General features: G+C 47.4%; 1 protein-coding gene across 3 annotated transcripts in view; it reads left to right on the top strand.

The window, feature by feature from the left end:
* NUDT2 (nudix hydrolase 2) overlaps positions 1–5,932 on the top strand; it is a 221,011-nt gene extending 215,079 nt beyond the window's left edge. For all 3 annotated transcript variants that reach the window (XM_069626842.1, XM_069626843.1, XM_069626844.1), the window contains one exon: positions 5,254–5,932. In XM_069626842.1, coding sequence (XP_069482943.1) covers positions 5,254–5,588 — 335 coding nt within the window. In that variant the 3' untranslated portion in view covers positions 5,589–5,932. The remainder of the gene's footprint in view (positions 1–5,253) is intronic.
* Positions 5,933–20,365: the final 14,433 nt, after the last annotated feature.

Raw genomic sequence — 20,365 nt, 5'->3', positions numbered from 1 at the left:
ACTGTACAGTTGGAGGTGGTGGATGTGCTGGCATTCTCATGTTGTAAAACTACGTATCCTTTGCCTTAGTACTGTCATGTTTATGCTATGTCGATTGTATTGTGGTAAGTATTTGGTCATGTGTGTTGTTTCTACATTCATGTAGGCATATTGTGTGTGGCCATTTTCCATTAGGGACACTGTACTTTGTGACATGTGTCATGTTTGGGGGATTACTTTGTTTGCTCTCACATGGCATGTCATGCCATGGTGTGTTGGGTGGCGATGCTGGGGAGGGGTTGGGTGACATGGCACTGTTGTCATGTTGTGTCTTGCAAGGGGGTAATGATTTCAGCAGCATAGAAGTGTCTTTTGAACGCAGCATTGGTGCTGTTTGTGTAGTTTGGGAAGCACACAATGGAACACTTCCAGATGTACAATCTCAGGCTGGTATGGTTGTGACAGTTGACTGTCCATTGAGACATCATAATTGTCAGTAACAATCATCATTGATTGTCAGCTGGTATGTGCCAGGGCTGTGTGCACTCCACAGGGGTGTGATTTTATGTGAAGTAATTAGCCAAGAGCTGCGTACGGGCTGCCTCACCCCGTGCCCTTTCCCCTCCCATGCGCAGTGGGCATGCATGTGGTTGGGGATGTGGGGGCACCACCATGTCCACGGCCAGGCCCCGGCGTGTTGCAACGTTGTGTAGGACACATGCTGCCACTATGATCCTGCACACTACTGGGGGAGCGTATAACCGCTGTCCGCCAGAACGGTCAAGGGAGCGGAAGCGTGACTTGAGCACTCCGAATGTGCGCTCCACGAAGCCCCGGGTTGCAATGTGGGCTGTGTTGTATCTTACCTGGGGCGTCGTGGTGGGGTTCCGAATTGGCGTCATCATGTGGGTGCTGAGAGGGTAGGCACTGTCCCCTGGGGAGGTGGTGATGGGTATCATCAGTGGGGTTGTGACATGCATGCATGCGCAGTGGCATTTATACTCACCGAGCAGCCATGTATCGCCATGCCGCCCAGCTTCTATGTCCCGGTTTAGGGTAGACATTCTGTAGATGAAACTGTCATGAGTGGAGCCTGGATAGTTGGCGTATACTGAGGTGATGATTCCCTTGGCATCACATACTACCTGGGCGTTGATGGAATGCCAGTGCTTGCGGTTTCTATAGATGTGCTCAGTTGCCCTGGGGGGACGTAGAGCCACATGGGTGCAATCAATTGACCTAGCACTTTGGGGAATTGTGCCACCCTGTAGAGGTCCTGGGCAACAGCCTGCCTTTCTGCAGGTGTTCTGGGCAGGTATATGTGCCTGCGGACTGATGGGCGTGCAGTGATGATGGCCAAGACCTGGTGTAGGCAGCGTGACTGCGTGGCCTGTGACACCCCCCCCACTATGGCACTTGTCCGCTGAAATGATCCAGTGGCCAGGAAGTGCAGTACATTGAGGACCTTCTCCAGGGGGCTGAGTGCTTGGGAGCACAGGGTGGTTGATGTGAGGTTATCCTCCCACTCACTGACCAGGTCGAGTATTATGTGAGGTGGAAACCTGTACCTCCCATACAGATGGTCATCAGGCATCCCAAAAAGGCTGGTTCTGGGTGTAAAAATTCGGGCCCTGACTATCCTCCTCCTCCTCAGGTATCCCACGGCCACTGCTGCTAGGAACGGTATGTTCATCCTGGCGTCTGAGCTTGTTTGTTGTTTGCGTGCACTTTTATGCTGTGCGAGTGGACGTACGCCTACTTCCTGCTGGCGTACGTGTTTCCGGATTGGCCACGTTAGTTTCCATGATTACGTGTTGTAGGCGAGCGTGTAAGACTTCCCGCGCAGCCCTGGAATACCCGCACCCAGCCCAATCGCGTGTGAAACCACCCGCGAGCCCCTGGAATACACGCACACGCTCCCCCAGGCCCGATCGCGTGTGAAACCACCCGCGAGCCCCTGTAATGCACGCACACGCTCCCCCAGGCCCGATCGCGTGTGAAACCACCCGCGAACCCCTGAAATTCACGCGCACAGGCCAATCGCGTGTGAAACCACCCGCGAGCCCCTGAAATTCACGCACACGCTCCCCCAGGCCCGATCGCGTGTGAAACCACCCGCGAGCCCCTGTAATACACGCACACGCTCCCCCAGGCCCGATCGCGTGTGAAACCACCCGCGAGCCCCTGTAATACACGCACACGCTCCCCCAGGCCCAATCGCGTGTGAAACCACCCGCGAACCCCTGAAATTCACGCACACGCTCCCCCAGGCCCGATCGCGTGTGAAACCACCTGCGAGCCCCTGAAATACACGCGCACAGGCCAATCGCGTGTGGAACTTCTCGCGCACCCCTGTAATACACGCACACGCTCCCCCAGGCCCGATCGCGTGTGAAACCACCCGCGAGCCCCTGAAATACACGCGCACAGGCCAATCGCGTGTGAAACCACCCGCGAGCCCCTGAAATTCACGCACACGCTCCCCCAGGCCCGATCGCGTGTGAAACCACCCGCGAGCCCCTGAAATACACGCGCACAGGCCAATCGCGTGTGAAACCACCCGCGAGCCCCTGAAATTCACGCACACGCTCCCCCAGGCCCGATCGCATGTGAAACCACCCGCAAGCCCCTGAAATACACGCGCACAGGCCAATCGCGTGTGAAACCACCCGCGAGCCCCTGAAATACACGCGCACAGGCCAATCGCGTGTGGAACTTCTCGCGCACCCCTGTAATACACGCACACGCTCCCCCAGGCCCGATCGCGTGTGAAACCACCCGCGAACCCCTGAAATACACGCGCACAGGCCAATCGCGTGTGGAACTTCTCGCGCACCCCTGGAATACACGCACACGCTCCCCCAGGCCCGATCGCGTGTGGAACCACCGGCGAGCCCATGAAATACATGCGCACAGGCCAGTCGCGTGTGGAACTTCTCGCGCACCCCTGTGATACACGCACCCAGGCATTTCGCGTGTAATACTTCTCGCAGGCGCAGCCCTTTGCGATGGTTTTGCGTTCTTGATGGCTTTTCCTTGCGCGAGGGCGTTCTTGGAGGCGTAACTGGCGCTGCTGCAGGGTCGCTGCGCCACTCTGCGCCACGTCTGCTTTTGGAGGTGGGAATCCATGAATACGCTGTGCGCGGAAATTGATTTTATCGCATGCGGCTGGCGCAGACATTCGCACGGGCACGCTGTGCGCCAGCCGCGTGCGCCACTTTTGTGCGAAAATCTATGAATTACCCTGTAAGTCTCGATCGGCAACAAGCCGCAATTGTGGAAGGTCGCATCATGTAGAAGCACAACGTGATGAAATGACACGTGCTTCAAAACAGAAGCAGCAGGTGAAAACACACAATGCAAGTGCTGGATCGGGAGGATATTAAATTGCTTTTTCTTTTTTTATGGTGCAGGGTGCCTAGGGCACTGCCACATAAGCCACAAGACTTACATTTTCTTATTTCCAGCATGCCATCTGATTCCGCATCGCCGGAGCACAGCTCGGCTGATTGAAGAAGGTGGAGAGAGTGAGAACGGGGCCTCTCTGAGGGCCTTAGCGAATTGGGCTGGCTCCCGCCTCCTGGTGCCACTAATTGGTCAATGAAGAAACAAAGGTAGCCAATGGTGGGGATTCAGGCCCAAGCTACAGTAGAGTCCAGTAAAGGTGCAGCCATGTTGGAAGGGGGACAGGGGCCATCATGGCCAGCATGGCCAAGTCGCACTCTACAATAAAATAATAAATTTGGTTTAAAATCCAAACTAAAAACCAATGTAATAGCAACAATAACATTGTACAGCATAACATGTGCATGCAGTGCCATTGCATGCCATGTCCAGCTTCAAATGTATCACTAATGCAATTTAATGTCCGGCCATATCTCGTATGCATGGTAAAGCCACCTCATGGGCAGAGATGCTGCCAAGTGCAGTTTCGAAGACCTTAGTAAAGGCATATAATGCTGGTAAATGCCTCATGCCTGGTAGAGCCATCATATGTAGGGCACAGACCCACACTTTCTCCGTCAGCATACTCTTTAGCAAGTGCAGATTCTAATGCCTCAGTAATGTTCTCTAGTGTCAACCAATGTCTCATATCTCTGATATATTCAACCTATGTTAAGGTCGTCATCACACATGAAGCTCCTGCCAAATGCCTTAGTGAATACCATCAAATGCCAGGCATGGACTCGTGTCTGTTAGTCATAGTATGCAAGGTACATCCCCATAAATACAGCTGCAGTGCCAGGTGTAGCCTGCAATGCCTCTGAAAATGCCCTTTGACAGGATGTCCCATTATCATTGTATAGTCCCCATAGGTAAGGTACATCCCAACATCTTCACATGTGCAGCTGTAGCCATCGCATGCCAAGTACAACCTCGTGCCTCAGGAAATGCCTTTTAATGCCAGTTATATCGCCCCCATATGCCTGTCGGAATCATCGTACGGCACATTTCCCCATGTAGAGTGCCAATTGTAGGCTCAAATGCCTCAGCAGACGCTCTGTAACAGGGTTTCATAATCGTATTATAGTCCCCGTAGGTAGGGTAAATCCTGACCTGTCCAAATGCTTTCAAGTGCATGCCCCAGCCTCTGCCACAGTTAAATCGAATGCATAGTACCCAAAGTACCATCCGCCCTCACCAAAGTTAAATCATATGATACTGCCACATATTTGCCAGCCTGTCTACCGTGCTTCACTGATTGCCTGCGTTAGTTACCATGTCAGAGTTCTGTGGTGCATGGTGTTGCATAGATCAAGAGAATACCCAGTCTTCGACGGCTTCTCCCTGCTGCTCAAAGTAGCCCCATGTTGTCAATACCCTAACATGGTGTGTTAGTGATAAAGGGTTCTCACCCCTTCTCCCTTCACCAGACATTGGGAATCTTCTATCCCCCAACACAGCCCGTACCCTCAGAATTGCAGAAAGTAAACTTGGCCCTCTGACTTCAGATATGGTTATTTATCTGGCTCCTGTGCGTCTCCTGCACTGCCAAATGATGGGAGCTCCCTGGGTTTGGGTTGCGGTGGGACATATACAACATAAAAATATGCATTACTCGACCATCCACTTTCATGTGTTCCTCAGGTCAGGACTGCGTGTGTGGCAGAGAAAACCTGCACTTTATTTTCATTAATGTTTGGAACACATCCCTGTTGGAGTTTGACAGCAATTCCGTATTCTACTTTCTTTTCCTAAACAAAATTTCAAACAATTATTCAGTTCATGAGTGACCGTACGCTCTTGTAACTTCTCTTTTTTTTCTCTATGCAGGTTTCGTAGATCCTGGTGAAGATGACATGACAACTGCCCTACGCGAGACCCAGGAAGAGGCATCTCTTAATTCTAGCCAATTCCGCATAATTGAAGGGTTCAAAATGGAGCTTCATTACAATGTTAAGTCCAAATCGAAAACTGTGATCTATTGGTTAGCAGAGCTGAAGGACTACAACACAGAAGTCAAGCTCTCTTGTGAACACCAGGACTTTCGCTGGCTGAAGTTGCAGGAGGCCTGCAAGCTAGCGCAGTACCCAGAGATGCAGGATGCTTTGAATAAAGCCCACCAATTTCTCTGTACCAAAGTAGGTCACTTACCAGAGAATAATTGAAGATAGCCACTAGATGAAATCTCTGTAGCTTAGCTGAACAGCCTAGAACTTGGATCGTCCACCACATTGTCTTATCCAGCTTGGATGTCGGAGTGAGAAACAAGTATTACAATAATCATCTGTATTGAAATTTAATACATGACCACTTTCTCATATATAGTAATTGTGAATATCCAAAAAGCCTGACTGGAATGTATTGGGATATACTTTGTAACAAAAGATGTCGAGCACTTCATTCTGCTCTTGGGGATGCTTTGTTAATCGAGCAAAACTGTTTTTTTTCTTTTGTTATTTAAAGAAACGGTTTCAGAAGTTATTAAAATAAATCTCAACTTTTAATATAATTTGTTCTTGGATGTGAAATGGAATTTGAGCGCTTGTTCTGCAATGCGTATACTCGCCAAAATACAGAAGGGAGACTTCTTGGCTGGTTTTGTTTCCTTTTACAGTAAACCTATTACTGCAGTTCTATACTGGGGAATAGTTCAATGTAAGTGAAGGTCAATATTTTAAAATGTAGTCAGGCGGGTAAGCCACAATGAAAGCTTTGGGTTTCCTGGCTCAATAGCCAGTTTAAAACGAGACCTACCTTAGTTCCTCTGGCAATAAACTTGCATCTCTTGAATGGATCTCAATGCATTTCCTGAAGTTGTACATGGTCACTTACCCTGAAGCAGGAACTTCACAATCCCTGCTAAAATTTGGCGATTGGTTCATTAGGTCCCCTGTTCAAATTGCTTTGCTGATGTCAAATTATCTTTGTTGGTGAACTGCTCTCACGTACAGTCCTTTTGAGCTTCTTTTTTCTAACACAAAGGGTTGCAATTTGTTGTTTTTTGCACTGTCTGCATTTTTGTTTTTACAAAACCATCCTCTCATTCAGTTGGCTTCTTTTGAAAACTTAAAAAACCTTTTGAAATGTACCCTCTTTACCATAGAGGGGGGATAGCATGTTGTATGTCCGTGTTCAAAGCATGAGCTGCTTCACGGAAGCCAAACCCCAGAGTCTGCATCCGGTGCTGTACTGTACGCTCTGTGTCCAGATTGAACCAAAGTATCTCTTCACATACAGACCAAAGGAAGGTGCCCAGTGCCGCAGTTAAGAACTTGGTTCTTCCTGTGGGCCATTCAGGAACTGTCAATTTGGGACCTGCTGCCGAACAAGTAAAACCCTATGTCTCCCAATATTGTCTGTGTAGATACTACTAGCCTATGGTGCCAGAACCCCTTTTCCAGTTGGAAGGTTTGCTACCATACTAAAGAGTGGCCCAAAGACCTCTACTCTGCACATGTCAAACAAACCCTGGTATTGTTCAGGCACCAGCCAAATACGCCAAACAAGCTGTTCTGTACTATTGGTCCATCAATTGAAGGTCGACCTCGCCTCTCTCCATAAACTCAGTGCTATGAAACCCGAGGTTCTGGTGTCCTACAAGATCCCTCTGGTTCCACTGGTGAAAGCTGCCTTGTCTAGAGCTGTTGGAAGCACCATTGTGGCCACAAGAGGAAGCACAAATCCAAGCGAACCAGGCTTTACTCTCTGGTACTGGAGTCCTTGTCGCTGAGGAATAGTGTCCACAATGACAAGCTGGTGTCTGAGAAGCCTTGTTTCAACCCCTATGTTTCTGCTTCTGCCCCAGTTGGGCCGATTAATGGATGATGTTTCTTTGTATAATCTGGAATGTCTGTAGGATTCAGGGATTATTCTTGATTATGGGATAGATTTTCTACTGGAGACTTTCCAGACTTCTCAGGTCTCTGCTTGCTTTTCGCTTATCCTGCAGCTAGGCTTTTTAGGATTCAGCAGCAGCTGTTGTGGCTTGGACTTTAGTATCCAGAGCCCTACTAAGGGACTCCACCTGCTCTGCCGTGCCCTTCAATTATTCGTGTGACGAAGCGATGGGTCAAATGATAACTTCCTTGTTGGGGGTCAGATTGGCTCCTGCACTGTATTTTGCCAAATAAGCTCAGGAAATGGGTCCTTCTTAACCCAGGAACCAGTGCCGATGGATTCGCCATTAATTGTTTCTCCTGCAGCTCTAGAGACAATTGTGGCTGAGGCCCTACTCAAGGGAGATGTATTAGAGCACACTACCTCATCTGAGGAGGAGGAACTACCCTGCTGCCTAGTCGGCCGCCTTATCTTGGAGGAGGACCTTTTCTGCTAAGGTCCTTGATGTGAAATACAAGAAATATGAAGAGGACTCTGCTGTGGTGGCGGGAAATTTGATGGCTAATTCGTCTGTGGGGTTTGCTGCATTAGGGAAAGCCTCAGCATCCCAAGATCCCCAATCCTTGTATAAGGAGAGCTGAGCATGTGATGTTATTGGGAAGAAGGTCTTCCAGAACTTCCAGATTAGTCCATAGGGCAGGTGAATAGTGCATCAATGCTATCCTGTTATTAGGCACAAATTCAATAGGAAATTACCACATTTCCAGTCTTCCTACCCCAGGTTTGCTGAGTTTTTTTCGGTCCTCCTGATCCTAGCAAAGCCCTCCCTACAGCTGTTGTTCACTGGACGGAATATGATGGACACAGTAAGCGTGGTACATTTTCTAGGGGGTGGCAATGGAACGCTATTCTTAATCGGCAACCTACTTGAAGATTTGAACCTGCCATTCAGTGGGAAAAATGTGCTCGTCCCAGGCATAGATGAGCCGGCTCTACAGACGGTTAACTCCTTTTCCACCATTTCTGCCTTAGCTATGATGTATGGATCTTCATGCTACTCACGATGTCAAAGCTCTCAAGTAAAGGCAACCAAATGAAAGCCATGTGCCTCTTCAAAAGAGAAGTTTCTTCATTCCTAAGAGCAAGCCTGCAGCCATAGCTTCTGATGACCAGGCTAAATATTTTGCCAGATGCCTTTTCAATCTGTGGCTTCCGTTAAACTTATCATTTCCCCTTCGGTAGGGGGCAGGCTTAGCTAATTTGACCATAACTGGTCAAATTCCACTGAAGGCTGGTGGGTCATGAACATAATCACAAGAGGCTACTCCTTTGTATTGCTGCTTACCGCACAGAACTCCTACAGATTTTTAAACTTCTCTCCAGATTCTATTGATGCAGTCCTGAAAAAAGGGGGGAGGATTTTATTCCTGCTTCTAAATCTTTTCCTTCTGTTCAAAATGTTACATCTATTACAGATTCTGGAATCCTGGGGGCAGAAGTACTAGTTGACATCACTTGATCTTCAGGTCACACCTTTTCACATCCTCTTCAGGAAAACAACAATGTCCTAAGGTTCACAATGAGCGGTCATCATTTTTAGTACAGATGTTTTCCCATATGTCTGAATGATACTTCAACGGTGGTTAGATGCGTCTACAAACCTTGGCTCCCCAGATGTTTTGAACTACAACTCCCGTCAATCCTAGCCAGTGAAATTAATGATGGGATTGGGGAGGGGGGCATAATGGGAGTACTAGTACAAACAATCTGGAAAGCCACAGATTGTTTCTGCAAACATTCTGGATCTTTTTGCATCTGTGAATTGTCTTTTGCAAGGCTCAGTATGCAGGGGGTGCAGTTAAGATGCCCGATCAGTGGGGCTAGCATCTGGACACTTGGTCATAGATGTTACAGCCTCCTTTTATGGTGGACTTGGGAGGGGTTTCTTCTCCTCTGGGGTCTTATAGAGCCCTTCTCCTCAGATTTCTGACAACTAGTGCGTATGTGTCCCGTTATTGTGGCTTACTGCAATGCTGTTCAGGTGCCCAGCCTTTGGCCTGCACAGGAAAAGAAATTGCACATAAATGTGCTCGAAGTAAACTTTAATCGTGTTGGCCATGATAGCCTTTCTTGGCATTCCTTTGGGGAAGGTTGTTCAAATTCACACAAAATACCACAAAAATATTGTATGTAAACAGGCAGGGCAATACCTGTTAATGCACACTGGGCGTGATGGCAGTTCATCCCTTCTCTCCAAGGTGGAGCCTCTCCCCTTGAGGCTAGGGAGGTGAGTCTGCTTTGCAATACCCTCCTTAGAGGTCTGGGGCAAGTGGGACCTCACTGGGAGAGGGGAAAGTACCACACATGTTAAGAACTGAGGAGGGGGGTCAAATCAGAGAGCGGATACTCTGGGAGAAAGAATTTTATGAAGTGAAGCCCATAAGGGAAGAGATATACAAGACAACCCAACCCAGTAGAGGGGTAACATTAACAAACTAAAAAGCCTATTCCGTCAAGAAAGTATGTCACAGGAGTACCAAAGGCACATCCGTGTGGAGCAAAGGATAAGACTGAGAGATAAAAGGGACTCATGGAAGAAAATCCCTAAAGAGGAGGGAAAGCCCATAGAACTTGTGAAAGTTTTACAAAAACTTGAACGGACTGTGACAAGAGACTATCTAAAGTTAGCCTACTAATAAGAAGTCTGATGCTTAGGATAAACATTGCAAGACCAGATAATCAGGAGAAGGGAGACATTCTCCTAACCTTATTTTTGTTAGCATAGTGGTAGGGTCAGTTAGAATTATTTTTTGGACCGCAAATATTTCCATTTGAATTCCTGATGACGAACGTGCACCTTAGTTATTTGTATGTAGACAGGGAACACCCACCTATCAATGGGGAAAGTGTAGGAAAGCCCCCAGGGATCCTAGAACTAAGGCATTTAGGTGCTATAACTTAGGATTGGGACTTGTAGGGTTTAGAGGCCTGTGCCCTCCTTTTCATGCGATCGTAGTGTTCACAGACACTCCGCGCTCCTCCCATAGCCTTGCAGTGCACATTCTTGCCAGGGCGTGAAGGTTAAAATTTTAGGACAAAATTAAGGGTTTATGGATCTATGTAGCTCTGGCCTTTCTCATCAGTGCTTGGTATACAACTTATACATCCTAGCCCTGGGGTGCTGACTGCCATGCTATGTTTAAGCTTTGTGCCACAATATTGCTGCTAGTATCTAAGATAGCTGCTATTATCACGAGTGCTGTGCCTATAAAGCATGCAATAATGTAATTGTGAAAAGCCCTAAGGGCCCCACCCCCCACTCCTTGGTCTCTTACGATACCATTGGTGGCCTTTGCCTTATCCGGAAGTGCTTGTGGGTGCTGGAAGATGTCTCCTTCCCAACAAAAGTTAGACCTTTCTTCTTATTTAATAAATAACGAGTGAAAATGTCAACCCAGTGCCCGTGTCCTTCTGACTCACCACACAGCACATGTTCAGGTCGTGGTAGCGCTGAGGCGGACCGAGACCGTTGCCTCTGCCTCTTACCTACAATTGGACCTTCAACAGGACATATTTTAGATCCTTGTTCTGCGGTGCAGTGTTCCTCAGTTGGATTTATTTGCTGCAGGACAAAACCAGAAATATCTTTGAATATGGAAAGGTCAGATTTCCTTTGAGACACCTTTTTACAGGATTAATCGGGCAAGTCCCGCATTGCTTCCAACATTGTCTATCTACAAGGGGCTGCAGAAGTTCTGGCACAGTGTAAACCTGACCGATTTGGATTGCTCCAAACTGGTCGTGACCGTTTTGGTACTTTGATCTAGTACTGTTATTGGAGAAGTCTTCCTAGATCTTCCCTTTAAAAAAATACCTTCTGTCCTTAGAGAAAAATTGATATTCCAACCCACTCTACTATTGCTCAGCAATAGAAGTTGGTACCGAAGGAACTAGTTTACACTTGCTAGGTGATTTCCGGGCCTAACATTCTAGTGCTCAGCCTGAATGGAGTCAATTAGAAAATAATATAGACGCAAGTAGATGTGCTTTTGTCATTGAGCTGTAGAGAGTAACATTAATCCTCTGACAACATCCATAGACAATGTTTGTTTGCAATAGTCATTGGTAAGGTAATGAGACATAAGACATTCACTTTCAGCTGTTGCAACCTAGTTGAATGGGGGCAAGAATATAGTTTTCACGCCCGCGCCCATCTTTCATGCCGGGCTGGGTGGGCGGACATGGGGTTTAACAGGCCACCAGCCTGAGCGTTTGGTAGGCCCGAGCTGCAGGCTGTTAAACCCCATGTCCACCCCTCCCAGCTGGGCGTGAACGCTATTCAAACCCCAGGATTTACCGGGGCGAGCCCATCTCCAATCTGAGAAAAAGAAAATGCCCACCACCATTAAAATGAAAAAAGGACTAGGTCCTTTTTCGCATGACGGCGAGCATGGAAAACATGTTCCAAAATGGCCGCTGCAATCTGAAAAGGGACATGGTCCCTTTTCTGTGTTAATGGCGGCGGCCAGATGGGAGGAGCATCGGAGGCGGGAGCGCAAGGCTTCGGTCCTGCAAGTTTGTTTTGGTGGGCTATGGGAATTCATTTTTTCTAACGTGGGGAAGTAAAAAGGGAGAGTTTGCCTGTTGCCTCCCTACGTTATGGGAAGAAAGCGGCAACCAGGGAAGGTCCTCGGGTGGCTGGAAGAGCGGGCGGGCAATGTGTATTCTCGCCTGCTGTTCCAGCCACCTGATTGGCTGAGCACCCTTCCCGGGTGCGAATCTCTTTTCTCTTCAGAATGAAGCCTTTATATTCTACTTTCATGGTCTCCTTCACCCCTGCTCTTTCAGAAGCTTTCAGCTCCATGGGGCTTTAACTTCAGTTTCTTAATAATGATACATTTTGAGCCCTTCTGTGACCTTGACTACCTCTCCTGGAAAACTGCCTTCTTAGATGCAGTCCCTTCTAGCAGGAAGGGGAGTTGCAGGCCGTATCCTTTAAGGAGAATTAGTCTTTCATGCCGACAGGTTTGTTCTGAACACGTTTAAGTCCTTTGTCCCCAGTGTCCTCTGATTATCATTTGAACTAAGAGATGTGCCTATTTTGCAGCCTTCTCCTGGTTCGCCAGCTGAGGAAGCCTCTACATTGTTGCCAGAGCATTCTAAGTTCTATTTAGACTGTACGTCTAATCTTTCTCATCCCTTTGGTTTTGCACCTGGACTCAAGTCAGCCAAGGCCACTGTTGGCAAATGGGATTTTGTCGTGCATCTCTAAAGCACACATCCTGCATGGCCTTTTCATTCCTGATAGACTTTATGCCCATGTCGTTAGATCAAAGGCGGAATTGTGAGCTTTCCAACGGCATGTTGCTTTTTATAAAAAAATTAATATTTAGATATTCATATTTTTGTCGAACATTTAAGAAAGTAATTAACAGAACATGGCACAGACTGCATAGACAAATGGGATACAAATTGTTCATTAATTAGGATTGCCACTAAAATGCTGGCACTTTAGACAATATAATGTGCCCGTTTCTGAGATCAATGGCATGGCCACATTGGCTATTTCACATGTTTTCAGACAGTATTCCCTGGGCATTTCTTCCAGACAGGATGCTTCTTTCAACCAGGAAGTATTGTGCAATCTCCCGACTAATGCTGCACCTCCTTCCCCTAAATGTTTGACTGTGTAATTTGTTCCACCAAAAGCTAGGAATAAGAGCGCTCCTAATGGATTAGAGTAACACAAAAAATGACTTTCGTTCGTCAGATACCCCTCGTTCAGGCCTTGCACAATTCTCAACCAACTAATTGTGTGCATGCCAGAGCTATTTTTTTTTAACCATGGTTGATGAAAGAACTCTAACTGGGGGTTTGGAGTTTGTTGCTTGTCTATATAGTGCAACATAGGTACTTTTTGAGATGCTAAATCAATCAATTTGGAAGTGATTTGCAGATAGACACAGGTAAAATGAATGGCCCAGAGGTGCAACTGGGAACGTGGATTTGGAGCCCAGGGCTTTTGTCCCACATGTAGTCATTTCTCGATGAACCTATAAAAAGTTATTTTGGACGTTTTGGATTGATAGTGCTATATACATCCAGATAAGGAACACAATTTGAAAAAATAGTTACATATTTGACACTTCTACTAAATTCAGCTTCCTTTTTCAAGCCATGTTAAAGTTGAAATTAGAAAAACAATGTTTACCCTCACTGCAGTCTTAATTGCCTTTTGATTACATGGAGAATGTGCAAATTGTATGAATAACTTTAGGCTCCTATTTTGGGGCTCGTGAGAGACAGGCAGATGATTGAAACATTGGACTTCTGCATTCTTTCTATGCTTTGAACTTTTCTAGACTTTCATGCAAGAGCAGTACAGAAAGTGTAACTACCATAATCAAATAAAAGAAGCTACACTGGCCGTCCTGCTAAGGGGAATCCCCCATATTTTCCAAATTTTATGAGCTCTAGTATAGCAAATAACCCTGCATCAGGGAGCGGACATGGCTGTTAACGGCCCGCCAGACCGGGCCTCACTCGGGCCTTGGTGAGGGCAGTTGGCTATGTCCATCACCTGACAAGGAGGTGATGGCCATTCGCACCCTGGGGTTCGCTTGTGGTGCAATTGTTTCTTTTTTGTTTTTGGGAGATTGGCTACGCGTATTGCGAGATGCCAATCTCCCGAGAAATAAAGATGGCCGCCGCCATAGGAAAAGGGACTAAGTCCCTTTTCTGTTTCTATGGCGGCCGTAAGCAGGAGTAGTGCTGGGACCAGAGCGCACATTTTTCGGTCCTGCAGGTAAGTAGGAGGGAGGGCCTCTGGTGGTTGCAAACAGTGGGCAAACACGTGTGTATTGTGTATTCTCGCCCGCTGTTCCAGCCTCCTGATTGGTTGAATTCTCTGGGTGAGAATACTGGATTCTGCCATGAAAGTCGAGTCTGCTGAATAATCTCTCTTTCAGACAGCGCTCTGTGTATATCTGCTGGAATGGTCTACTGACAGATCGTGTAGCTGCCATGTAGTTTGGCAACATGAAGGTCCCAGAGAACATGTGCATTGCACTACGCAGCTTGCTGGAACCTAAGTTCCAACAGAAGGAGGTCTGACTTTACCCAGAGGGACCCCAGACTAAATTATAAATGACTGTGTGGGCCCAGGGTCTGGTAGCTTTTTACTATTTAAGCATTACCTGTGCTTGTTTGACTTTTGAGCTTACACAATGTTAAAGACCAAAAGCAGAAGGATACATTTTATTGTCTGACGTATGTGTACCAGTTGTCTTTAGGGCTATGCTGGGAAGGGGGTTGCTGTTGGTCCCTGAGACATAGCTGCATTATGTAAATATGTAAAAAGATAAATTAAAAGACACCACAGTCAGTGCCTCCGAAGGAAACCTGTGCTGCAAGGCCTTCTTGGCTTCTGTGCAGATGGGGTGAGGCACTGGCCTTCATTAGAGCAGTGTTGCAGACCTCCACAGTGAGAGAGGGAGAAGGCCTAGGCTGCAGGTGCACGTTCATACTACCCAGCGACAATGTATGCATTTAACTGACGGGTTCTGTTATATTGGATGGTAATGCCATCACTGCACCCCTACACCATTGGTCTGTTACAATCCTCAGCAGCTTATCGCGACTCCTACTTATCAAGGAAATGAGGGTCAATATCTTACAGGAGTGTCATTTCATTCTGTAAGACTGCTCCCAATTTGTTCTGGTGAATTTCTTGATTGCCATTGAGTGCATTAAAAAAGAGTTTAATATCACCCATGGATGTTACTATATGGTGGTTATTGATATGGTTGTTCAATTTTTTGTGGTACTCACTTTTGGGCACAACTGAAAAACACACAGAAAGATATATTAATTATTAGTATACTACAAACTATGAGGCCATTCGGAGTTGGGTAGATCTTTTATGAAGTACTGCGGGGAAACGTTACCACCTTTGCCAGTGTTATTTCTGGAAATGTAGATGAAAATTGAAAATGTACAGCAGCGGCTTATACCACTACAGTAAATTTTTTTATGCACAAAATGGTAAATTCAGGCCCCTTCATGCATTACATCGGAAATGGACACATTTTCACCCTCTCAGCATGACACTTTGTAAGATCATTTTTCACTGTGTTGAAGGAAAGCACCCGCGCTTCTCTCCTGTAGAGTAAAAGAAAATGTAAAAAAAGAAAATGAGGGGCAATTTGGATTTTTTTAGCTCCACCTGTTGGGAGTAAAAATAGGCATATTTTCTGCAGAACGTGTTCCTAATATAATGCCACTGATCCTGGTATTTGATCAAACCCAGAATTGGGTGGATGATCAAATTGGGTGAATTTGCCAAATACTGCTGATTTTTACCATCACCAATCTGAAACACCCATTAAGTCTCCTTTCTTCATTGCCTTTTCCAGAACTCTCTTATGCGACCAACAAAAGACATGCATGCATATCAGGAAGAGATTCAGATATATAGACACACATGAACAGAGAAATATCCTTCCACCCATATTTTACACAATCACTAATGCACTCAAGCACATCACCACTGAAACATAAAACAAAAATGCACACATACTCCACATTCCTTGAAAGCACAAATACAATAGGTTGCTGTTGCTCTATCTCCATCACCAGATTCCGTATGGGCCCCCTCTCGTTTCCCTCTGCTTCTATGAATTGAAATATGCAACGAACATTCCAAAAAAGTGTAACTTGGGAGCACAATGAAAGCCAAGTCCCCTTCGCTCTGAGTTGTCCAGGTGCAGACCACATAGCCACAATTACCAGCATGACCTCGACCACAAACCCATGTTGTGTCTGGCATTGGTGATCTGGCAAAACCAAGGTCTTCTAATGTCTAGATGCGAGTCAAGGAAGTGGAAGGGGGTGAGTGACAAGGAATTAGTGACTGGGCAATGTGGGTAATTGAAGGGGGTGCATGCAAGGGAAGGGATTGAATATAAATGGTACAAAGATGGAGTAAATTGTAAGGCAGGGAGTAAAGTGGCATGGAAGATGTTCTGCAAAGGAAGGACAGCAGATGATAATGGTAAGTAAAATAGGCTAAATAAGACGATGTGCAAATCTGCAAAGTTAGGTCAGCAGGTTGATAGACTGCATCACCTGCATGCCACTGCCCCATATGGTGGGACTGGGTCAGCCCCATTCTTTGTTCTGACAAAGTGATGCCTACTTGCTTTGTTAACATGTGTTTCAATTAAGACCTCATATTTGTTCAAGTTGCTTTATAGTGTGATTTGATGCTGTAAAAGTAAACGCACTTTTACACACTAAGATTATAATTAAAGTAAGTTTTAATTATAAGCTTTCTGTGTATAGTATGTACTTTCATATGGTTTTGCCTCAGGATAGAGATGATTAAAAGTTGTCCTTCTAATAGATACATTGGTGATCAGAAAGCCAGAGTTATTGAACAGTGTACTAGATTAGCCTTTAAATCACTTTGCAGAAAGCATTTTGTCGGGTCTAATGTTGCAGACTGAATAGGAGAAGATGAAGTCTACTCTGCTCACTAAATTGGAACCTGTGGAACTAGGAAGAATGGGCTCAAATCCCCACCTTCCACTCTTCATACATTATGTGAACCTTCTCATGTTCTGGGGTAGACTGGTGGCGGGTATGGGTTTTGTGTTGTGGGCTGGGCAGGCAGGAAACTGCGTATGGGCCTTTTGTAGTGCTAACTCATTTTGTCTCTGAGAGCAAAGCTAGACGCAACTGTTCAGGTATGGATTGGCTCTACTAATAATCTCTAGCTTTGCCACCTCTTTACATTGGTCTAAAACTAAAGATGGGATTGGATGGGATGAGAGATTGCCTTCTAGGACACGGGGAAACCTGGTCTTAAATCCCAGCTTTCCCATTTCGCCAGTTATTTGAAAATGGGGAAATTATTTTTTTAACATGTTAGGTATGTGGGAAACTTTCCTGAGGTCCAGGACTCTAAGAAACCACACACATGACCGAAAGATATGTTGCATAAAAGAAAAGGAATGTCGATGTCAGGAATGTCTACTGTATATACTTGAACATATGTGGGAGGGAGAAAGGGTAGTATTGAGGTATACATATTCTGGAAGCTGGGGCCACTGCATTGTGGGCTTGGGCCACCTAACCACGGGCCAAATAATTCTACTTGCCCCCCAGACCAAATGTTGCCAGTCCTCCCCTAGTTGTCTGGGATGAGTTACATCCAAAATATCATTTCATCCTAGGAAATGCTTCTTCTGATCCCTCTGAGAAGGCTTGTTTGTGTTTGGGGTGTAACTGGGAACCAGTGCTTCAAAGGCAGCCCTGTCATTACATTTGGTAGCTCCCACCAGCTCGCTGATTACTGGTGACTCATGTAGGCAGCTGATGGAAGGGAGCAGAATTAGAGTAGCCCAGCAGAGGTCGTTCCAGTGGTAGAAGTGTTCCAACGCACTGGGATTGTCTAGGGCTCTCAAACATCGTGTGACTCACTCTTTCTCCTGTTGACAGAGCACTCTGGGTATGATATCAGAAGGCAAAGTACTCTTGTTCCGGCAGCATGGATTGGCCTTTTCCAGAAGGCTTGGAATGCTACGAGTCACTGTGGCATTTTGCCTATGCATAGGGGGCCGAGGGAGACACCCTCCTACATTTGATTAATCTTTGAACACTTGGAGAATTCATCTGGCACCTTGTTTGGAGTACACTCCGCTCCAAAAACCTCTTTTGCCCATGGGCAAAAGGGTATAAGTCGTACCTGTGTGTTTGGGCCTTTTTATTATTATTTCTCAGTATTTATTTCGACCTCAGTTTAGGCCTTCACTCTTGTGCTCGGAGTAGGGAAGCTTACCCAAGCCAAGATGGAGGAAGATATCCAACATGCTGATCCGCTACAGTGATACCAAAGACCCTTTGACCAACATTTTAAACTGCCTTCATTAGTTTTACCCAAGTGGCAGGTCATGCTTTCTGAGCTCCCTTTAATTTAGGCCCTAGAAACCCTAGCAGCAAGTTTTGACTTTTTGTTCTTGCTGTAAGAATGATGGGAGTGAATAGGGAGTGAGGAGAGCAGCGAAGCAGTGAAGGAGAAAGCAGCTTCAGTTACATAAGGCAGCAGCTAAGTTCTTATTTGCTCTAGCTATCTTATTTGAGGCACTTACATGATTGTAATCAACAGGAGTTCAATTTGACCAAGGCTGTGTACTCGTTTGTACCCAAGATAAGTTGATAGCTCGTCCTTGGGGGGGGGGGGGGGGGGATGGCTCCCCCCCTGTTGCAGTGCTGATCTACCTCACCCCCAGGCAGTGAAGGAGAGAACTTTCCCTTCTGTGCCTGGGGGTTGAGAGGGTTGCTGTGATGACGTTGGCGCACACTACGTACGCCGATGTCATCAGAAAGTGATATTTACATGCTGAAGCCATGCATTTGCGTGCTGCTTGGGCATTTCTAGCCCAAGTTCCTCGAGTGAGGGCTCGTTGGAAAGGGGAGACTTGACCAACAATCACCAGTGGACCACCAGGGAAATGATTTTGGGGGTGCTCCCCACCAGGCTCAACAGCACCCCACAAAAATTCAAAATGCCACAATGTTTTGCCTGCTTTGGGGGCAGATGGGTGCTGTTTTGCAAACATTTGCCTCGAAGGAAGGCAAACAAGAATTTGCCCAAATTTGGGGGGGTTGACCCTGTGCCTGTGGGCCAGCACCCCCCTAGAAATCCCCCCAGGGAGGGGAAGATTCTTGCTGCTTGCCTTGGGGGGGGGGGGTGACAAGTGAGGGTCTGACCCAATTTTGTCACCCAAGGGAAGTAGCAAGGACTATTAGGCCACGGGAGGGGTGGGAGCCAATAAGCCCCCATCCCCAGAACAGGTCAACCAGATGGCATAATGTTGTTTTGCCTTTATTGGGGGCAGATTGGTGCAATTGTGCACCAATTTGCCCCCCAAGGAAGGAAAAACAACATTACACTCCACATATGTGGAATGCTTGGGGGTATCAGGGTGCTGGCCCCATGCCTGTGGGTCAGGCCCATTAGTATTCGTGCCCTACCCCAGCCCCTCCCCAAGGATAGACTGACCCTTGCTGCTTGCATGGGAGGGGCAGAATTGGGGTTCTGGCCCAATTATGCCACCCTCGGCAAGCAGCAAGGACCACTAGGCCACCAAACCCTCACCCCCCAAAAATGCCAACAAGATGGCATAGTGCTGTTTTGCACCCATTTGCCCACAAGAAAGGCAAAGCAATATAGGGCAATGTTGCTAGAGGAACACTTGTGGGCATCAGTGGCTGGCCCTATCCTATAGGGCCAGTCCCCTCAGGAATCCCCCCATGGCAGGGCAGATCCTTTCTGCTTCCTTCAGGGGTGGCAAAATTGAGGGTCTTGTCCCATTTTGCCAACCCTGGGAAGCGGTAAGGAGCATTAAGCTACCAGGGAAATGATTTGGGGGTTGTTTCGCCTGATGCCCGTCACAGTACCCCAGACCGTCCTGGAACTTTGTCAGGCCCCCGTTCAAACTTTTCCCTCTGGGGATGGATGGGGACCCTGCAGGGGCTCACTGTCACCACCGCTAGGCTGAGGGGCGGTCGACTCGTATGCGAGGCAGATGCCCAAGTCTGAGGGCAGCACTCCCGGCTGTTCTAGAGCTCTGACTGGGCTGCGTTACAGCTTTTGTCTCAGGGGAGGGACGTGGACCCTGCTGGGGCTCCCTGTGACCGCCGCTGAGCTGGAGGGTGGTCGACTCATGTGCGAGGTAGATGCCCAAGGCCGGGGACATCAACCCCAGCAATCCTACAGTTCTGGCTGGGCTGCGTTTCAGCTTTTTCCTTCAGGGAGGGATGGGATCCCTGCCGGGGTTCCCTGGGACCGCCGCTGGGCTTGAGGACAGTCGACCCACAAGGGAGACAGGCACCCAAGGCCGGAGGCAGCACCCACGGCCGTCCTGGAGCTCTGGCCATGCTGCCTTTTCCCTCTGGGGAAGGATGGGGACCCTGCAAGGGCTCCTTGTGACCACCGCTGGACTTTGTACGGTCGACCCACATTGTAGACTGGCACCCAAGGCCGGGCACATCACCCCCAGCCATCAAAGAGCTCTGGCCGTGCCACGTTTACAGCTTTCCC

Source organism: Ambystoma mexicanum, chromosome 6p (genome assembly GCF_040938575.1).
Source record: "Ambystoma mexicanum isolate Mex_15411 chromosome 6p, UKY_AmexF1_1, whole genome shotgun sequence".
Classification (NCBI taxonomy): domain Eukaryota; kingdom Metazoa; phylum Chordata; class Amphibia; order Caudata; family Ambystomatidae; genus Ambystoma; species Ambystoma mexicanum.
The sequence above is the reverse complement of the archived record's forward strand: the minus strand, read 5'-3'. Positions and strand labels throughout refer to the sequence as shown.